This window comes from Suncus etruscus, chromosome 13 (assembly GCF_024139225.1).
Source record: "Suncus etruscus isolate mSunEtr1 chromosome 13, mSunEtr1.pri.cur, whole genome shotgun sequence".
Taxonomy (NCBI): domain Eukaryota; kingdom Metazoa; phylum Chordata; class Mammalia; order Eulipotyphla; family Soricidae; genus Suncus; species Suncus etruscus.
In genome coordinates this window covers 59,509,978-59,529,102 of record NC_064860.1, presented here as the reverse complement: position 1 = coordinate 59,529,102, position 19,125 = coordinate 59,509,978, and the positions used below count along the sequence as shown (strand labels likewise).

At 41.4% G+C, this 19,125-nt stretch overlaps 1 protein-coding gene across 1 annotated transcript in view; it reads left to right on the top strand.

Annotated features, from left to right (window-relative positions):
• Window positions 1-19,081, top strand: part of CXADR (CXADR Ig-like cell adhesion molecule) — a 57,333-nt gene extending 38,252 nt beyond the window's left edge. The window contains exons 2-7 of the mRNA XM_049785503.1: window positions 1,518-1,684; window positions 7,645-7,849; window positions 13,925-14,080; window positions 15,201-15,323; window positions 16,835-16,973; window positions 18,668-19,081. Coding sequence (XP_049641460.1) covers window positions 1,518-1,684; window positions 7,645-7,849; window positions 13,925-14,080; window positions 15,201-15,323; window positions 16,835-16,973; window positions 18,668-18,932 — 1,055 coding nt within the window. The 3' untranslated portion in view covers window positions 18,933-19,081. The remainder of the gene's footprint in view (window positions 1-1,517; window positions 1,685-7,644; window positions 7,850-13,924; window positions 14,081-15,200; window positions 15,324-16,834; window positions 16,974-18,667) is intronic.
• The last annotated feature ends 44 nt before the right edge of the window (window positions 19,082-19,125 follow it).

Sequence of the window (19,125 nt, the reverse complement as noted above, 5' to 3'; positions counted from 1 at the left end):
TGTAGAACTGTAAGGCTCTTTCAACTACCATACCATGAATCATACACCCCCACTCCAACCTCCAGAGGCGAAAATGTCTGCATTTCTTATGGAGCGAATGCTGCCTGGAGCTGAAGCCCGGGTATTTAAAAAATGCTTTTGTTTGTTTGTTTGTTTGTTTTTGGGTCACACCTGGCTCTACACTCAGAAATTGCTCCTGGCAGGCTCAAAGAGCCATATGGGATGCCAGGATTTTTTTTTTTTTTTTGGATGCCAAGATTTGAACCACCGTCCTTCTGCATGCAAGGCTAATGCCCTACTCCCATGCAATCTCTGCAGCCCCAAAGGTTTCCCACTCTTTTAAACTGGCATTAATGGTTATTGCTGGGGCTGGAGAGATATCACAGCAATAGAGTGTTTGCCTTACATACAGCCAACCTGTGAGGGGCCCTATTCATTTCCCAGTATCCCATATGGTTCCCCCAGTCTGATTTCTGAATGCAGAGCCAGGAGTGATTTTGAGCACTGCTAGTTGTGGCCCAATAACCAACCAACCAACCAATCAATCAATCAACAATTGTTGCTTAGAAATGTGTTTAAGCATTAAGAAACAAATCATTAAGTTTAAAAAATATTTAGAATTAAGTCTTTGGAAAACTTGTCCACATATCAGTAATTGCCTCAGCAACAGATTTCCCTATGCTTGCTATATGTGGCACCTTGGCAGGTGCAAATTGATGGACGAATGGAACCATGAATTAGCTAAATTTAACCTTTGTGTTTGTGTCACAATGTTCACTTCCCTCCTTTCCTTTGCTGTTGCATTGCATTGCATGGGGGGGGGGCGGGTGTCACATGCACTCAGTTGGTCTTGATGGACTTGCTCTCACTTATGTTGGCTTGGTCACACACATCTCTGCTGGCAGGGCTTGTACATTGGAGTTCTGTGCATGGTCCCTGCACTGTCATCATTTCATGGTGGGTGGGGACATAGCACTTCATTGTGATGCCTGTAGATCAATTGCAAAGATTTTGGGAAACACCCTTGGTACCTGTGGGCAGCATGACGGTGGGGTGGGGGTGCTGAGTCACTGATCTTTTGGATTTTGTTTTAGACATCTTGGATAGTAAACAAATTCCACTAATAGAAAATTAGTTCATACCGAATTAGAAAGTTGACAGAGCTCTTAAAGGAAAGTGGATTCAGTAAAGGATATTCTCTTGGGAGAAAAGCCACTTTGGGGTTGGGAAGATAGCTCAAAGGGCTGAGTCCCTGTCTGACAAGAAGAGGGTCCTGAGTTTGATCCTCAGCTTTGCAAAGCCTCCCTCATTCTACCCAGTATAGCCTCATACCCCTCAAACTTTTCCCTTTGTCTACACCCCATGCCTCAGAATGCAAACTAGTTTAAACTTCTTTGCCCTGGTTCCAAATTGCAGTCTCTTTCCCCTTCACTTTGTGCTCCTTGTGAATGACTGGAGATATGATCTAAGCTTGCTCCCAGAAGATGCTTAATCCATGTACATGTTTCTTTCTCCAGATTTTGCCAGAAGTCTACAAATTACGACCCCCGAACAGATGATTGAAAAGGCTAAAGGAGAGACTGCCTACCTGCCTTGCAAATTCACCCTTAGTCCAGAAGACCAGGGCCCTCTGGACATTGAGTGGCTGATATCACCTGCTGATAATCAGCTTGTGGATCAAGTGGTAAGTGTTTTAAGTGTTCACTTACTCACCAGACGTCATGGCCTTACCTGTCCAGCACCTTGTATATGTGGCCGTGGGAAGGGTCGGGGTATTGGGGCTGTAAGAGGGCCCCATATTTCTCTTGACTACCTTATTGTCTGGATAAGGAATTCAGTCACTGTTACTAAAACAAATAGTGGGGTCATTTGCAATGAGGTGAAGTGGATCAGTTCTTTCTTTCTCTCTCTCCCATCTCTCTCTTCTTCTTTTTGTGTTTTAGGACCATACCCAGTGATATTCAGGGGTTGCTCCCATCTCTGCACCCAGGGATCACTCCTGGCAAAGCTCATGGTATCATATGTTGTGCAGGGATTCATTTTAGGTTTCCCCCATTTGCAAGGCAAATACCCTGCCTGTTGTACACCAGTTCAACCTCCATAGTAACTTTTGTAAAAGGAAAATCTTTATAGACATTTATAATGCATTTCTAAGACGTCTTAACATACTACTAAATATTTAAATTATGTTAATTTTTTCTAATCACAGATATATTAATAATCTAATGGAGAACACTTAAAAAGCCAACAGTAGTACAGAGTAAGAAAATTTCCCAGTAATCAGTCTTTAAATACTTATGTATCACACTTTGCTTTTTTATGGTGCCAGCGTATTTTATTTATATGTTGCTGGGTTTTTTTTTTCTCTCTGTTTTCTGGGGCCACACTAGACAGTGCTCAGGAATTACTCTGGAATTGATGCTCGGGGGTCATTTTCAGTTGTGCTGCAAAATCTTGCAGTGTTGGGCTTGAACCTGGACCAGTTACATGCAGGCAAGTGCCTTATTTGTTGTACTTAATTGTTGAACTTTGACCATTATATTTCTAATTTTTATTTTTGCTTTGCTGGGGACCAAATCTAGAGTTTCATATGTGAATCAGGGTCTCTTATCATTGAACCACATCAGTAATCCCAAAATGTTTGATTTAATTTAAAATGGTGCTAATACTAGTTTTGCCTTAACATGCTTAAACTAAAACAAACAAAAGAAAATCAGTGTTAATTATATTAGAGCAGAACCAGAGAAAAATCAGTCCCATATATTTAGAGCAATGTGTTTTCATGCGTTTATTTAGAGAGGGTTTGTTCATTTTTGTTTTGCGGCTACATTCAGCAGTGCTGAAGGCCCTGACTAAGCTCAGGGGGGACTGTATGGGATGCTTTAGATAGAACCTAGACTGGACCCCATGCGGGGCAAATGCCCTGCCTATTGTATGTTCCTCCAGTCCATTAATCTTTTTTTTTTTTTTTTTTTTTTTTTGGTTTTTGGGCCACACCCTGTGACGCTCAGGGGTTACTCCTGGCTATGTGCTCAGAAGTTGCTCCTGGCTTCTTGGGGGACCATATGGGACGCCAGGGGATCGAACCGCAGTCCATCCTAGGCTAGCGCAGGCAAGGCAGGCACCTTACCTCCAGCGCCACCGCCCGGCCCCAAAGTGGTAGAATAGAGCTCATTGGTTTTTCTTTCTTTTTTTTTTTTTTTCTGTTTTTTGGGCCACACCCATTTGATGCTCAGGGGTTACTCCTGGCTAAGTGTACAGAAATTGGCCCTGGCTTGGAGGGACCCTATGGGATGCCGGGGGATCGAACCGCGGTCGCGATCTTTCCTTGGCTAGCGCTTGCAAGGCAGACATCTTACCTCTAGCGCCACCTCGCCGGCCCTTCCATTAATCTTTTTTCCTTATGATTTGTTTGTGAAGAAGGGCCTGTTTAGCCAACTTAAAGCCTTCATTAAAGCTTGGTTAAGCAATCACTATTTTTGGCAAAATCAGGCAGTTTGCTTATTATAGGTTTGTGCAGAAAATAATTAAGGTACTTTCCCAAATTGGGAGTAATCCCAGCTGTGAACACTGGAAATTCCTTCTATCTCCCTAAGTGAAATCATTGAAGCCTGACTCATTCTGTTTACTTAGCCCAGATGCCTGTTCTGTAACTGATTTGTCTTTTTATTGCCATGTCTGTGTTGGCATCCTCACATACAGCATATGGATTTTAACTGAGGTCAGTCTCACACATAGACAGAGGTCCACTTTCACTTTTCTTTTTTTTGGGGGGGGGGAATCACACCCAGCAGTGCTTAGGGTTACTTCTGGCTCTATGCTTAAAAATCGCTCCTGGTGGGCCCGGAAAGATAGCACAGCACAGCGGCGTTTGCCTTGCAAGCAGCCGATCGAATCCCGGTGTCCCACATGGTCCCCCATATCTGCCAGGAGCTATTTCTGAGCAGACAGCCAGGAGTAACCCCTGAGCACTGCCGGGTGTGACCCAAAAACCAATATATATATATATATATATATATATATATATATATATATATGTGTGTGTGTGTGTGTGTGTGTGTGTGTGTATATATTGTAGCAGGTCAGCCCCTGAAGAGGTTGACTGATGGTGGGATGGAGAATGAGGCCTTTTTCTTCCAGCTCGGAGCACGCGTCTGCCACCCTGTCTAGCCCACAGTTCTGAGGTGAAACGTCGGGTAAGCAGCTCGCAGACAGTCAGGCTCGTGGAAATATTCGCTTTATTCGGAGGACAAAACTGAAGTCCAAAGACTCAGCTTCAGTTCCAGCCAGCCAAAGCCCCGGTCTTCCACAGATCCCTGTTTTTATACTTCAGAGTCAGGTACCACCCAATAGTGGGATCAGATACCAACCAATGGTGAAAGCAGAATCAGGTCCTACCCTAGGGTGGGGGCAGAATGCCAGGTCACACCCTAGGGTAGGGCACAATCACCAATCAGTTTAGGGTGAGTAACATAGTAATCCCCCAAAATATTTACATACACAACATATATATATATATATATATATGTTGTGTATGTAAATATATATCTATCTCACTCCTGGCAGGCTTGGGGGGACCATATGGGATTCCAAGATTCAAACCACCACCACTTCCACTTTTGAGGCCAGGAACTCTCGAGACCAGGGCTGTGGCTTGGTGATAGACCACTGGAATTTCATGCATGAGGTTCTGAGTTTGATTTCCAGCATCACTTCACAGAAAGGAAAATGTCTCTAGAATCCAGGATTCTGCTCTATGGTTAATATGAATGGCTGGAGAGCACAGGTCTTCAGTGCTTCTGGTTTATAACTCAAATAAATCCTGTAGCACAGAGCATCTATAGACCTTGTAGCCTCTTTTCGAGTTTTTCTTGCTGAACATGGGAGCCACAGACTTGACTGTGTTGCAGGACTGGTGCTCGGCACAAAACTTGTGAGATATGTGTGAAATGAAAATGTTTCAGGATCAATAGTCAGGATTATCCTAATCTCTATTTTAGAGTACAAAAGCACATGGATGAACAAGAACATTCTTTTTCAGTTACATTTATGCAGTAATGTATAGGTCTGAATCTAGGAATCTTTGAATCTGGGAGCCGCTCTCCCCAGAAAACACCTTATTAGCCTTCGTACTATGTTGTACTGTTTTCCATTTTAAGATTTGGGGTGGGGGGCTGGAGAGATAGCCTGGAGGTAAGGCATTTGCCTTGCATGCAGAAGGTCATTGGTTCGAATCCTGGCATCCCATAGGTTCCCCAAGCCTGCCAGGAGCGATTTTTGAGTGTGGAGCTAGGAGTAATCCCTGAGCACTGCCAGACGTGACCCAAAAACCAAAACCGAAACAAAAAAAAAAAAAAAAAGATTTTTTTTTTTTTTTTTTTTTTTGGAGGGTGCCACATCCAGTGATGCTCAAAGGTTATTTCTGGTTCTGTACTCAGGATTTATTCCTGGTGACTCAGGGGACCACTTGAGTCTGCCACATACAGGGCAAGTGCCCTGTCTGATGTACTATTTCTCTGATTTCCTGCTATATTTATTTTTCCTCATAGAATAAAACAGGAGTGATATACCAGCCTCTCTGCATTGTAAAGAACTCTGTAATGCTGTATATATAAATTTTTGATAAACTTGAAAGTTTGTTAGAACATTGATAAGGTCAATATATTCTGCCAGACAAAAATCATTTTTATCTTGACTATGTGGCCCAGTAAAAGTTGGCCTATTAAAGCCACTGCTCGTCAGCTCCCCAAATAAGGCTTTCAGAAACAACTAGCAGCATCCATATAGTCCAGTACAAAAGAAGACCTGACCATTTCTCACTAGGCCTTCTCAGTGTTGGTTGTTGACACGCTAATGTGACAAGAGAGATAGCAGAAACAATGTAATGGCTCCTGTTTGCAGCATAGGTTAGCTATTAACTTAATTGCTTCTGTTATTTATTTAGCAAAATCGAATCAAGTGCTACTTTGACACAAGCACTTTGTGCATAAACAAAAAAGATCTTTTGTAGCTGTAAAGGGGCATCAGCATGGTAGGGAAGACTGGCTCTTTCTTTCATAAGGTACACATTGTCACAGGGCTTCATGTGAATTGTATGCCAGACAAGAACCCATGTCCTGTCCTCGGAATTCCTACAGATGAAATGTATTATTAGGGAGCTTCTTGTCCTCGTAATTTCCACCTTACAAACTGTTTGCCCTGGGGCCAGAGCGGCAGCACAAACTGTAAAGTGTCTGCCTTGCCTGTGCTAGCCTAGGACACACTGCGGTTTGATCCCCTGAAGTCCCATATGGTCCCCCAAGCCAGGAGCGATTTCTGAGCACATAGCCAGGAGTAGTCCTGAGCATCAACGGTGTGGCCCAAAAAGCAAAAGCAAAAAAAGAAAAAAAAAAAAAAAAGAAACTGTTTGCCAGATAAAGATTGTAGGGGCCCGGAGAGAGCACATCAGTAGTTCATTTGCTGTGCATGCAGCCGATCCAGGACTGATGTTGTTCGAATTCTGGCAGGATGATTTCTGAGAGTCACCCCTGAATGCTGCTGGGTGTGACCCAAAAGCCAGATAAAGACTGTAGTTGTATTTTCTGATTTTGGGGGGCTTGTCACCATTACTCTTTCCCCCAGGTCATAGATCATCAAATTTGGAAGTTTATTTGCAAATATAAAAACTGATTAAGTTTAGTAAGACAACTTAAGTAATAGAGATTATTGTTAGGTTATCTTTCAGGTCACGTTTAACACAAATTTAGCTTCTCTCTAACTCTAACTTGGTTTTCATTAAAGCCCATGAGAATGGTTTAGAAAACTCGGTGGGATTAGAAAAATGTCCACTTTTCAACATAGAAGGTTAATGGAAAAATTCTGCATACATAATTTGAAATTGATTTTATTTGTTTTGAGGTTTTTTTTTTTTTTTTTGGTGGTTCCATTGGGGCCCAAATATTTTGAGATTTATTTTATGATTTTATTTAATAGTTTATAACTTTCACCTGTTTCCAACTTAAAGGTGCAGTTTTTTATTCTTTGATTTCACAGATAAAGTAAATTATTTTGTGAGTTATGGTGTTAATGTATTCTTTTGTTTTGTTTTGTTGTATTTGTTTTTGTTTTTTTGGGCCAGACCTGGCAATGCTTAGAAATTACTCCTGGCAGGCTTGGGAATATCAAGATGGGATATGTGATATCCATGATTGAACCTAGGTTGGCAGCTGCATGCAAAGCAAAACAAATGCCCTGCCCGCTGTGATATTCTTTCAGCCCCAATGTATTGAGTATTATACAGATGACTAGAATACTACAGTGGTAGATGCAGTGAAATGTTAAGTGTATAGGAACAAACAAATCTGTGCTTTTGTTCAGTTTTTCCAACTCTTGAATATCACCCCCAGGATTTAGGTTTTCCCATTTAAGTTTGCAGCCATTTCCAAGTATCATATTGATCTCTTTCCCTTTTCTTATTCTGTGATTAGAGTAATTGTCATTTCCTCTTATGCTTTGTTCTCATTTTGTTGTATGCTCTCGTTTTGTTGTGTTTTGTAATTCTTCATTATCTTGTATCTTGTATACAGAGCTTTTTTATGAGACAGATGGTTGGTTCTCTTATATATTTATCCCCACATTTTGGCTTTTTTTTTTTTTTTTTTTTAGATTATTTTATATTCTGGGGATAAAGTCTATGAAGACTACTATAAAGACCTGAAAGGACGAGTACACTTTACAAGCAATGACCTTAAATCTGGTGATGCATCGATAAATGTTACAAATCTGCAGCTGTCAGATATTGGCACCTATCAGTGCAAAGTGAAAAAAGCCCCCGGTGTTGGAAATAGGAAGTTTCAACTCACAGTTCTTGGTAAGTTATTTTTATTCATGTTATGTTTTAATATAGTGAATGATCACAATACAGAATATTGGCAACATTGATGTAAGACAAAGCCTGATGAGCTTTTGAGAATAATTTAAACATTGGATATAATTCTACTGTCCAGAAGATAAAAACAAAGTTAACACATTTTTTTTTTCACTAGAACAATGTTATCAATTGTGAACCTTATTGAAGGTTGGAAGGTAAATAAAACATGTAGGATATGGAACCTGAATGATAGATAGTTCAGCAGATAGGGTATTTGCCTTGGACTCAGCTGACCCAGATTTAGTCTCTGGTACCCCATCTCACATGGTCCCCTAAGTACCACCAGGAGTGATCATCAATGCAAAGCCAGGAGTAACCTCTGAGCATTGCCAAATTACCCCCCAACACACACACACACACACACACACACACACACACACACACACACACACAAAGAAAAACACACAAACATGTTGCATGTAGGAGAACAATGTTAAGTCAGGAGTTAGCATTTTTGGTGTTGTACTCAGATCTGCTGTGAGAACTCTCGTTTTGTCTGTGTCAACCTTTCATTTTGAAGGAGTTTGAAAAAAATATTTTGAGGGGCCATAACCAGTGATGTTCAGGGGTTACTCCTGGTCATGTGCTCAGAAATCGCTCCTGGCTTGGGGGACCATATGGGATGCCAGGGGATCTAACCAAGTTCCATTCCGGGTCAGTCATGTGCAAGGCAAATGCCCTACCACTGTGCCACTGCTCTGGCCCCTCATTTTGAAGAAGTAAAAGACTTAGTTATCATTAAATTTACCTATCCATTTGCAGTCAGTTCAAATGTTGTGTTGTGGAAACCTTGTTTTCAAATTCCTTTATTCAAGAGAAAAAAATGAGATTTCTGTGACATTCAAGTGAGAACATTTCAGTGGTAGGAGATGAAATGGGGGAAGAAAGAATATGAATTGGCTAAGACCATTAGACAGTCACTAGTCATTTAAGCTTCCTAGCACCAGTTTTCCTTTCTAAGGTGAGGAGATTAGACGAAAGCTAGATGGCCAGGAGTGGTGGGAGAGGCGTGGGCCATACTCAGTGTTGTTCGGAAGCTCCTTCTGATTGCTCAGGGTTCACTTGTCAGTAATCTGGGGACCAGACCAGTGACAGCCACATATAACCCCCCATTACATCTGTATTATCTTTCTGTTCCCCCTTCTCCCTGACCTCCTCCCCCAGTGTTGTCAGTTGAACACTGCACTGCAAGGCAAGTGTTCTTCCGCTGAACCACATCCCAGCCCCATTGACTGGGATAGGTTATCTCAAAGCTCTTTCTGTGGCCTAATTCAAGTGGCCTAAGAGACAATGGAAATGGCAAAGTCTTTGCACTCAGAAGAGGTTATGTTTATTATTCTCCTCTGTATTCTGGTATCTTGCATAAACACATTGAGGCCCTTCATATCTCGACACTGAATGAAAGTCATATTCATCACTATACTCATAAAATCCTATTTATTTTGTGTGGCTTGTGCACACAGAATTGCCTGCTCCTTTGCCTCTGGGATATGCTCTTTTTTTTTCCTCTTTCAAAATGCCTTGAAATGCACTCTGTTTTTTTTTTTTTCCCCTTAACAAAATGTGCTACTTGGTGGCTGGAGAGATAGCACAGGGGTAGGGTGTTTGCCTTGCACGTAGCCAATTCAGGATGGATGGTTTGAATCCCCCGAGCCTGCCAGGAATGATTTCTGAGCACAGAGCCAGGAGCAACCCTTGAGCACTGCCAGGTGTGACACCCCCTCCCCAAATGAATATATTTATTCTAAAAAAAGAAAAAATAATTGTAGTAGACTATGCAAAAGACATTGGCACCATATAGAAACAACTGATTTATGATTGTAAATTCCCCTCTTCTGTAAGCTATGTTCTCTTTTAGGGAATGCTTTCAGGGGACCCATTTTGTACAGGAAATGCTGTTTAGAATCTTCAACTTAACCCTAGAAGAAGCCAATCAGTTCAGGTCTGTCCCACATCATATTATGCCTCTTTTCTTTTCATTGAGAGGCTAGTTTGGGAGCAGCAAGACAAGTAGTTAAGCTTGAGGCTTATTTTAAACACCCCTTTTCTCTAAAGCTTTGCAAAATAGATGGGGAGCAGGCATGTAGGCTATTGTGTATCCTGATGGCATCTCAGATTGATAGTCTTAGCCACTGGGGTAATGTGCTGGGTACATGGTGGTAAGGGCAGGCAGGGGGCTTATAAAAGGCATTTCCACCTTGGAAATGGTTCCAGGAATGATTATTTTGGGAATTTTTTTATTCATTGTCTAGTTGAGACTATACAGAATTACCTTTATTTTTCCTTTTTCTATTTTTGGGTGCAAGAAGCATTGGGTCTTACCTGGTAGTATTGGCAGGGGGTTCTCTCTTGATGTTACGTACGGATTATGTGGGGCTGAGAATTAAACCAGTTCTCCCTCATGCAAAGGATGTGCTTATATCTTTGAGCTTTCTCTTCAACTCAGTACAATTTTTCTCAATACTTTTTTTTTTGAGTGTTTTGGGGCCAGACCCAGTGGTGCTCAACAGTTATTCCTGGCATTGCACACAGAAATTAACCCTGGTGGGCTTGGGAGATCATATGGGATGCCAGGAATCTAAATCTAACAAAGCAAATGCCCTACCCACTGTCCTATCCACTGTGCTATCCTTCTGGTCCCTTGGCTCAGCACTTTCCGTATCATAAATGTGCAAGCAAATAAAGTGTTACTTTATCTAAACTCTTATTCCAGATTCATATATACCTGGAAAATATGACTATGTATTCTCTCTCTGTCTCTCTGTCTCTCTCTTTCCCTGTCTCCCTCTCCTTTCCACCCCCTCCCCTCTGTTTTTGTTTGTCTTTGGGTTTGGGTTCATACCTAGCAGTGCCTGGGAGCTACTCCTGGCTCTGCTTGAGGGACCACACAGTGCTGGGGGATCTAATACTGTCCTTCCACATGCCAACTAGCGGGCACTCATTCTCTTTAAGGAGTTTTTGTATCCTAACTATATCTTCTTACAGCCTTATTGACCAGGGTTAAAATCTAATGAAACTTTAGCTAATTTATGATGTATCAACTAGATCATACCTGCTTATTGTGAAATCTCCCAATCCTATAGGCCTACTAAGAGAATCGCAGTTGACAGTGTTAATTTCCAGAAGAAATGTGAATAAGTAATGTCCCGGTGTCAGAAAAAGATTTTGTAGAAGTAGATAGGATCTAGGTTAAGTACTTTCAATGTGCAAGGCAACACAGACCCCAGCACTGGATCATATAATCATAGTATTGGCGCATTTTGAAGTAAGTACATTTCCTTATCGGCAGCCAGTTCTGCCAGGAAGGAGAAAGCTCACTTTCACATTAACTCACAATCCCAATATCAACATCTAAGTGAGTGGCTAAGAGAGGAACATTGACATAGTCACTTCTTTTGTTAGCTACAAGATCTGGGGGTCATCTGTGACTAAGCCAGGTCTGAATTTAAACCAGGGAAAGAGAGGGGAGCGAATAAGGGCTAAGAGTTGAGATACTTAGAAGTCCTGCTGATGGGAGATGAAATAACTAGTCACCTGGGGGCCCTGTGGTTCTTCATGGTTCTCCGGGGCCTGGAGAATTTCATAACTGGCTTTCTTCTCTGTCTGTCAGTGAGTCATGACTGCTTCTGGGAGAAACCAGCATTTTCTGTTGATCTGGGAGGAAGAGATCTGTAAGGTTTGAGTGACTAATCTGCCTGGAGTAATCTAGGGGAAAGAAAAAAATTTCTCACTTGAGCAGTGGCCCAAGGGCCTTCTCATTTGGATAAAGGCTCTGCCTAATGCTTCAGCTTATACTGGAGGACTCTAGAAGTCACTGTGGTGTTCACAGTATTCAATAAAAAGTTTAAGGGCCTAAGCCATTGTCAGCAGGTAGGGTGCTTGCCTTGCACATGGCCAACCTAGGTTCAGTCCTGGCACCTCATATGGTTCCCTGAGCATTACCAGGAAAGATCCCTATGCACAGAGCCAGGAATAAGGCCTAAGCAGAGCCAGTTCTGGCCCCCAAATGAAAAAAACAAACTGAAAACAGCAAAACAAAACGTGACTCACAGAACCATATATTGTGTGGAAATGAACCAGAATGGACTTTTGGTTGCTTATGAGTGAGGGACTCAGCCTTCTACTCTATAGCTTGCTTTGCTCCTGCCGACAGCCCACTTTCAGGGAATATGCCAGATCCTGCCAGTTCTTCCAGATAAACCACAAGCTAAAAGAGGGAGCTGATGATGACAGAGAATCAATACAGTCACCACGCTTCCCCAGCAGCTTCTCCAAGAACTCCTGAAAGGCCTTTGAAGCCTTTTGATGGGAACAGCTTGTGCTGTTTCAGCAGCAGAGCAAGCATAGTTAGCAGCTACCTGAATATTTGTGATTCCTTCAGACTAGAGTCTGCTAGTGCAAACCCACTGGACTTTGGGAACCACCTGTGTGCTCATTTGATCAGTGAAGGCTCTAAGGAGGTGTGTAAGAGTGGGACACTTTGTTTTCTGTTGTTTTGAAATGATTTTACTTTTGAAGAATTGCAAAAGCTAGAGTTTCTGAGCTTCTAAGTTTTCTAAGTACTCTAAATGTTAGCGTATTTATTTCAAAAACTTTTTTTTCAGACTCACTTTCCTCTACTGTCCTTTACTGGAGCTACTCATTGGCTCCATTCCTTCATCTTCATTTATTTCCATTTCTCATAATTTCTTCTCAGAAGCTGCTTTCAGAATCCCCCCTTCCTGTTGCCTTCCTCATTGGTCAGCCAGTCTGGTTTCTACTGGCTATATTTAAGGTCATGGTCAGTTTAGCTTATTAGACCTTAACAATTGCATCCAAACCTGAAATAGTGTTCATCCACAGATGAACAGATAAGCACGTTTATGGGATGGGGATGGTCAGTGAGTACAGCTCACCAATAAAAAATGAGATAGTACAGTGGGGAGGTCACTTGCCTTTCATATGGCTGATCTGGGTCCAGTCCCCTGCATCCCACATAGTCCTTTGAACACTCCAGGAGTAATTCCTGAGTACTAGGAAATATCTCTCTCTCTCTCTCTCTCTCTCTCTCTCTCTCTCTCTCTCTCTCTCTCTCTCTCTCTCTCTCTCCCTCTCTCTCTCTCTGTCTCTCTATCTGTCTCTCTATCTGTCTCTCTCCCTCTCCCTCCCCCCTCCCCCCCCCCTCTCCTCTCTCTTGTCTCCACTGCTTGAAACACTCCAGGAACAATTCCGGAGTGCAGTACTAGGAATTACCCACACACACTGTTTCAAAGGAATAATCAGTCTCCACTGTTTAAAATACGTTTGTTTTGTTGTGTATGTTATACACGCACTATTAATGACGGATCATCATCTTCATGATTAATATCTTATTTATAAAGTTAACAGAAAAGTATATTGCTGTGCAATTTGGAGTAAGTGGGTAAGTTAAATAGCTTTCCAAAACAGTTCTGCAGAAGAACATGAGTCTCTTAACCAGAGTCATTTTTCTCTGGATCATTTGGGGTGGGGGGGAGGGTGTAAATGCAAATCCTGAATGTTCATTGGTCCTTGCTACAGTAAATGAATTGTCCTGTCCATATTATCAGTATTACTTATTGTTAATTCCACTAATTATAATGGCACCCAGAGGACTGTGACATGGCACATACTCCCAGAAGGCTCCTTGTCAAGGCCGGAGTAGAAGAATAGGTAAGGAAGACATTGAGCGGGACACTTCCTTGGGTCTGAAGCGGCTCATCTTGCATCAGCCTTGCTTTCCCCAGGCGTGCCCCTGGGAGTGGACGGGTACAAGCCAGCTGTGCCCGAGACGCTGCCCAAGCTCCGTTTGCCATGGCTGCCTGTCTGAGCTCCTCCCTGCGTGTTTTGTGCTGGATAAAGCTGAGCCAACTTGTGTTGACAGCCGCCTGTAGTCTTCCAGTCCTGTCAGCTCGGAACCTGGGGTCCAGTGGCTATGCAGCATGCTGTGTGTTCAAGCAGTTGTTAGCAACGTCCTTCTACTTTCCTCGTGTAAAGTTGTTTCTTTTCTCTCCTCAGTGAAGCCTTCAGGTACGAGATGTTCCGTTGATGGGTCAGAAGAAATTGGAAATGACTTTAAATTGAAGTGTGAACCAAAAGAAGGCTCTCTTCCATTGAGATATGAATGGCAGAAGCTGTCTAATTCTCAGAAACTGCCCACTTCGTGGTTAGCAGGTACTGCCAGTTGGATATTTTGTACCATAGGTCACTAAGGCCTAAGTCTATGTACATATGTGTTTTTTGTTGTTATTGTTTTGTTTTTTGGGATCACACCCAGCAGCACTCAATAGTTACTCCTGGCTCTATGCTCAGAAATTGCAGGTTCAGGGGACCATATGGGATGCCAGGATTCGAACCACCGGCCTTCTGCATGCAAGGCAAATGCCCTTATTTCCATGCTATCTCTCTGCCCCCCTACGTACATATGTGTATTAGCAGGTTCTGTCAATTCATGGGCCATTGAGACTTAAAACTATGTGCGGGTGTGTAAGTCCTGAATAGTACAGAATCTGACCACCTCATGGCACACAATATAGTAAGACTCAGGTTGAAGCACATGTGAGAGTGATACCATCCCTTTTCTGTCCTAAATAATCAGGATTCCATGGGAATGAGTGTGTTGTGATAAGAAATGCCATGTAATGTAAATGAAGAGATGTTTGGATAATGATTTCACCTTTCAGGATATTTTTAATCAGTGATGTTGGCACATGCTTTTTAAGTTGCTGGCAGCACTGAATGGAAAATGTTCTCAATCATAAACGAGTGGCTAAGTTCTAACATGAGTTGGGTGTTTGGTATTTTGCCTGGGTTCATGTTGAAGATGTGATCATTTATGTATGACATGTCTGTTTAAAAAAGCTCCCAAGTAGTTAAATCTGTTACTTATCTGAAGTGTCCTGTTACTGGATTATCTTGCTCTAATCTCTCCATCCTGGTCTTATATAGAATTTCTCTCACTTCTGTTTTTTTCCCTTTCAAATTAAGAGAGCCACTTGCCTTTCCACTTGGGAGATAAAATTGGTTATGTGGATGTCTGCTTGCACCCAAGTGCTTTTGTGGCATTGGATAATTCTGTTTGTGTGTGGTTCTGCTTCAGCTGGGACTTTCTATTCTTTTGCATGGTTCCTTCTCTCTTGATATAGATAAGCCAGGGGCAGAGTACTCACTATGCATTCTGGCAGGGTTTTTTTTTTTTTTTTTTTTTTGCCCCATATCTAGTTGCTTTTACAACCATGTTGTCAAGTGGAGTGGGACTTGCCATTACTAAAAGATCATCCCTTTCTTTCCCTAGAGATGAATTCACCAGTTATCTCCGTGAGAAATGCCACCACCGAGTACTCAGGGGTGTACAGTTGTACGGTCAAGAACAGAGTGGGCTCTGATCAGTGCATGCTTCGCCTAGATGTGGTTCCTCGTAAGTACCAGCTATCTTGATCTAATTTCTATCCTCTGACAGTGGGTAGTGAGGGTGAGGAGATTCCAGCTGATCAAAGCATTCTTTGGAGGGGCAATTAGCTTCTCTAATGATGGAAAGGGGAAAATATATATTATATATGTGTTAATAAAACATTAAATAAGTAAGAAATGTCAAGTCATAGCGCAGAACAAGCTGTTTAGAATATCCTTTTAAAATTTTTTAAAGAGAAACAAGATAGTTTTTGTTGAAGCTTTAGAAAGATTGTGAAGGGCGAGAGAAGTTTGTGTTTGAGAATGGCTTCTCCAGGGTGGAATTAAGTAAAGGAACCCAAAGACAAGCAAGCGAGACACATATTCAAGAGAAAATGTGGCCTTGATGAGCAGGCCTATTTAGAATATTATTTGTGGGGGAGAGGGCATACACTTGGTGGTGCTCAGGGGTTACTTCTGGCTCTGTACCCAGAAACCCCTCCTGACAGACTCAGGGGACCATATGAGATGCTGGGGATTGAACCTGGTTGACTAAATACAAGGTAAATGCCCTACCTGCTGTGCTATTGCTCTGGCCCCCTATTTAGAATAGTCTTATGTGCCAGAGCAATAGTACAGTGGATAGGTTTTTTTTTTTGCCTTGCATACAACTGAATCTGGTTTGATCCTCAGCCCTACCAGGAGTGATCCCTGAGCACAAAGTCAGGAATAAGTCCTGAGCACTATTGGGTGTGACCCATGAAAATATTCTGAAGTGCCAAGAAGATAATTTTAAAGATTAAAATCTTTTCAGCCTAATTTTATCACTTTTTATGCCTGAAATAACAGGGACACCTCATATATTGCTGATTTGGTCCCAAACTATAGCAATAAAGCAAATATTGTAATAAAGAAGTCATAAGAATACAGTGTATATAAAAGTTACAATTGTACCATTAATATAATATAGCATTATATATAAAATAACTACATGTACCTTATGAATAATTGTTGTATATATGGGAAAATAGCTCTGTAAGACTTGTTTTATGTTGGGTTACTGCAAAGCATTCAATTGATTAAAATGAATGCAGAGTCTGTAAAATACAAAGTGAAATACAGTAAAGGAAGATATACCTATATTGTGTATGACAGAAGAAAATTCTTTCAATGAATTTTTACCTTGATCAAAAAGTAGAAACTAACCTCTCTTGTTTCAGTAGTTAGTAAATGTATGCATTATTTAAATATTTTTTTTGGGGGGGGGGCATAGCCAGTGGTGCTAAAAACTCCTGGCTCTGTTCTAAGTACTTGCTCCTGGCAGGCTTGGGGGACACTGTGGAATACCCGGGATTGAACCTGGGTCCATCCTGGTTCTGTCCCAGTTCTGTGCTGGGTCGGTCACATGCAAGTCAAATGCCCAACCACTGTGCTATCACTCTGGCCCCTTTGCATTTAAAGCATTCTATCAATGTGTAAACTTTTGATAGTAACCTTTATATCAGTAAACATTTTTTTTATGTTCTCTTCACCATTTAGCTTCAAATAGAGCTGGAACAATCGCTGGAGCTGTTATAGGAATTTTGCTTGCGCTTGTGCTCATTAGTCTGGTCATCTTTTGCTGTCGTAAAAAGCGCCGAGAAGAAAAATATGAAAAGGAAGTTCATCATGATATTAGGTAAATGACACAAGAATTGACTGATCTATTATAATTGAAGCATATTAGGTCTCTAATTTATTTAGGTTTTGTGTTTTGGGCCATATCTGGTTTTGAGGCTCAGGGACCACATGGGGTGTTAGGGATCGAACATGGGTCAGAAACATACAAGATCCTTGCCATGTATTACTGTTCTAACTACTTGAAGCATCTTCCTTTATGAGAATAAGTTAGAACTATACTTGTTTTTTTCCCTGTCTCCTTAACACATTCCAAAGGTATTATTTTCAAATATACAAAACTTCTTGTGCTGGAACCACTTCCAAATGCTTATCTCAAGGCAGACTATTCTCTCCCAATAAATTGCATGCATGGAATTTTTAAAAAAAAAACAGAACAGATGTTGAGTTAAAATGAAATGTAACAAGTGATAAAATTATAAAAATACCTAGTTTATAGAACCATTGGCAATGTGAGTGTTACTTTTTTGTGTGTGTTTTCTTAGTTTTATTGAGAGATCACTGACCTATCTAGTACCGTACAAGTTAAGGAATGTAGCATCGTAGTTTGATTTATATATATAGTGAAATAATTGCTGCAATAGTTTCAGCTAACATTCTTTTCTTCTCTCCATAAAAATACATTAAGCCTGGGGATTGGAGCAATGGCACAGTGGCTGCTTGTCATGCACAGACCAGTCTGGGTTCTATCTTCATGCCTCAAATGGTGGTCCCCTGAGCCCCACCTGAAGAGATCCCTGAATATAGAACCAGGAGTCAGCCCTGAGCACTGCCAGATACGGTCTAAAACAAAAACAAAAACAAAAGTCCAAGCTAATAGATACTGATTAGAAGTGCAATTGTATTAAAGTACTTTTTTGGTTTTTGTTGTTTGGGGCTACGTTTACCAGTGCTCAGGAGTTACTCCTGGCTTTGCATTCAAGAATCACTGTTGGCAGTGCTTGGAGGGGCTATATGGAATGTCAGGTATTAAACCCAGGTAGACTGCATGTAATGCAAATGCCCTGTCTGCTTTTCACATTACTTTTTTGTGTGAGGTGGTAGAACCATACTGGGACTATTCCTGACTCTGTGCAGGAAAAAACCCTGGCCATCCTTGGGGCACCATATGTGGTACCAGGGATTTAGCCAGGGTTGACTACATCATAATATTGAATTACAGTATTTACAAAGTAGAAGGAGGGGGCCTATAACTTATGTCATACCCAGAAAACATGGTGGTTTGGGAGGGGACTGGACACCTGTAATTTTGAAGAGGTAAATGAGATATACAATCTCTAAGTGCTTAATGTGAAAAATATGTCCAAATTCACAATTTTTACAAGGCTTAACATTTTCACTTATAATCTTTATAACTCTTGTCTGTCTTGGTAGAAGTATATAATAGTAGTTTTCAGTGCTTTGTCAATTATGAAGTGTTAAATAGCTATAACTTAAACATCTTGGTCAATCATATTCAAAAAAGTTTTGTGCTATTCCTGGTAAATTATATAATTGTGGGTATTTTTGTAAAATCTATTTCACTACCAACAAAGCAAGTAACATCACTTCCAGTGCACCTTACTAAAAAAACAAAAAGACATTTGTCTTTTTTTGTGTATGACAGACACCCTTTTCGAGGCACACACGAGGATAGGTTTTTAGGAAAAAAAAAATCAGATTTGTTTATTTCTTTTTGTTTTATTTTGTTTTTAGGGAAGATGTCCCCCCTCCAAAGAGCCGCACGTCCACAGCCAGAAGCTACATTGGCAGCAATCACTCCTCTCTGGGATCTATGTCTCCTTCCAACATGGAAGGTTATTCCAAGACTCAGTACAACCAAGTACCAAGCGAAGACTTGGAACGCGCTACTCAGAGTCCAACTCTCCCACTAGCTAAGGTAGCTGCCCCGAATCTGAGCAGGATGGGAGCTGTGCCCGTGATGATTCCAGCACAGAGCAAGGACGGGTCCATAGTATAGAGCCTCCTCACCTTCGTCTCTCTTCTCCGCCTTTCTCTTCCTTCTTTTGAACTAGGAAATTTCTTCTGTTCTAAAGTTTGTGATTAGCCTCAAAGTTTATATAAAAGCAAAAGAAATTAACGGCAACTGTAAAAGAAACAACTGTCAAAAGTTTTGTTTGCTGATCAGCATTACAGCTACTAAGACAAATTCG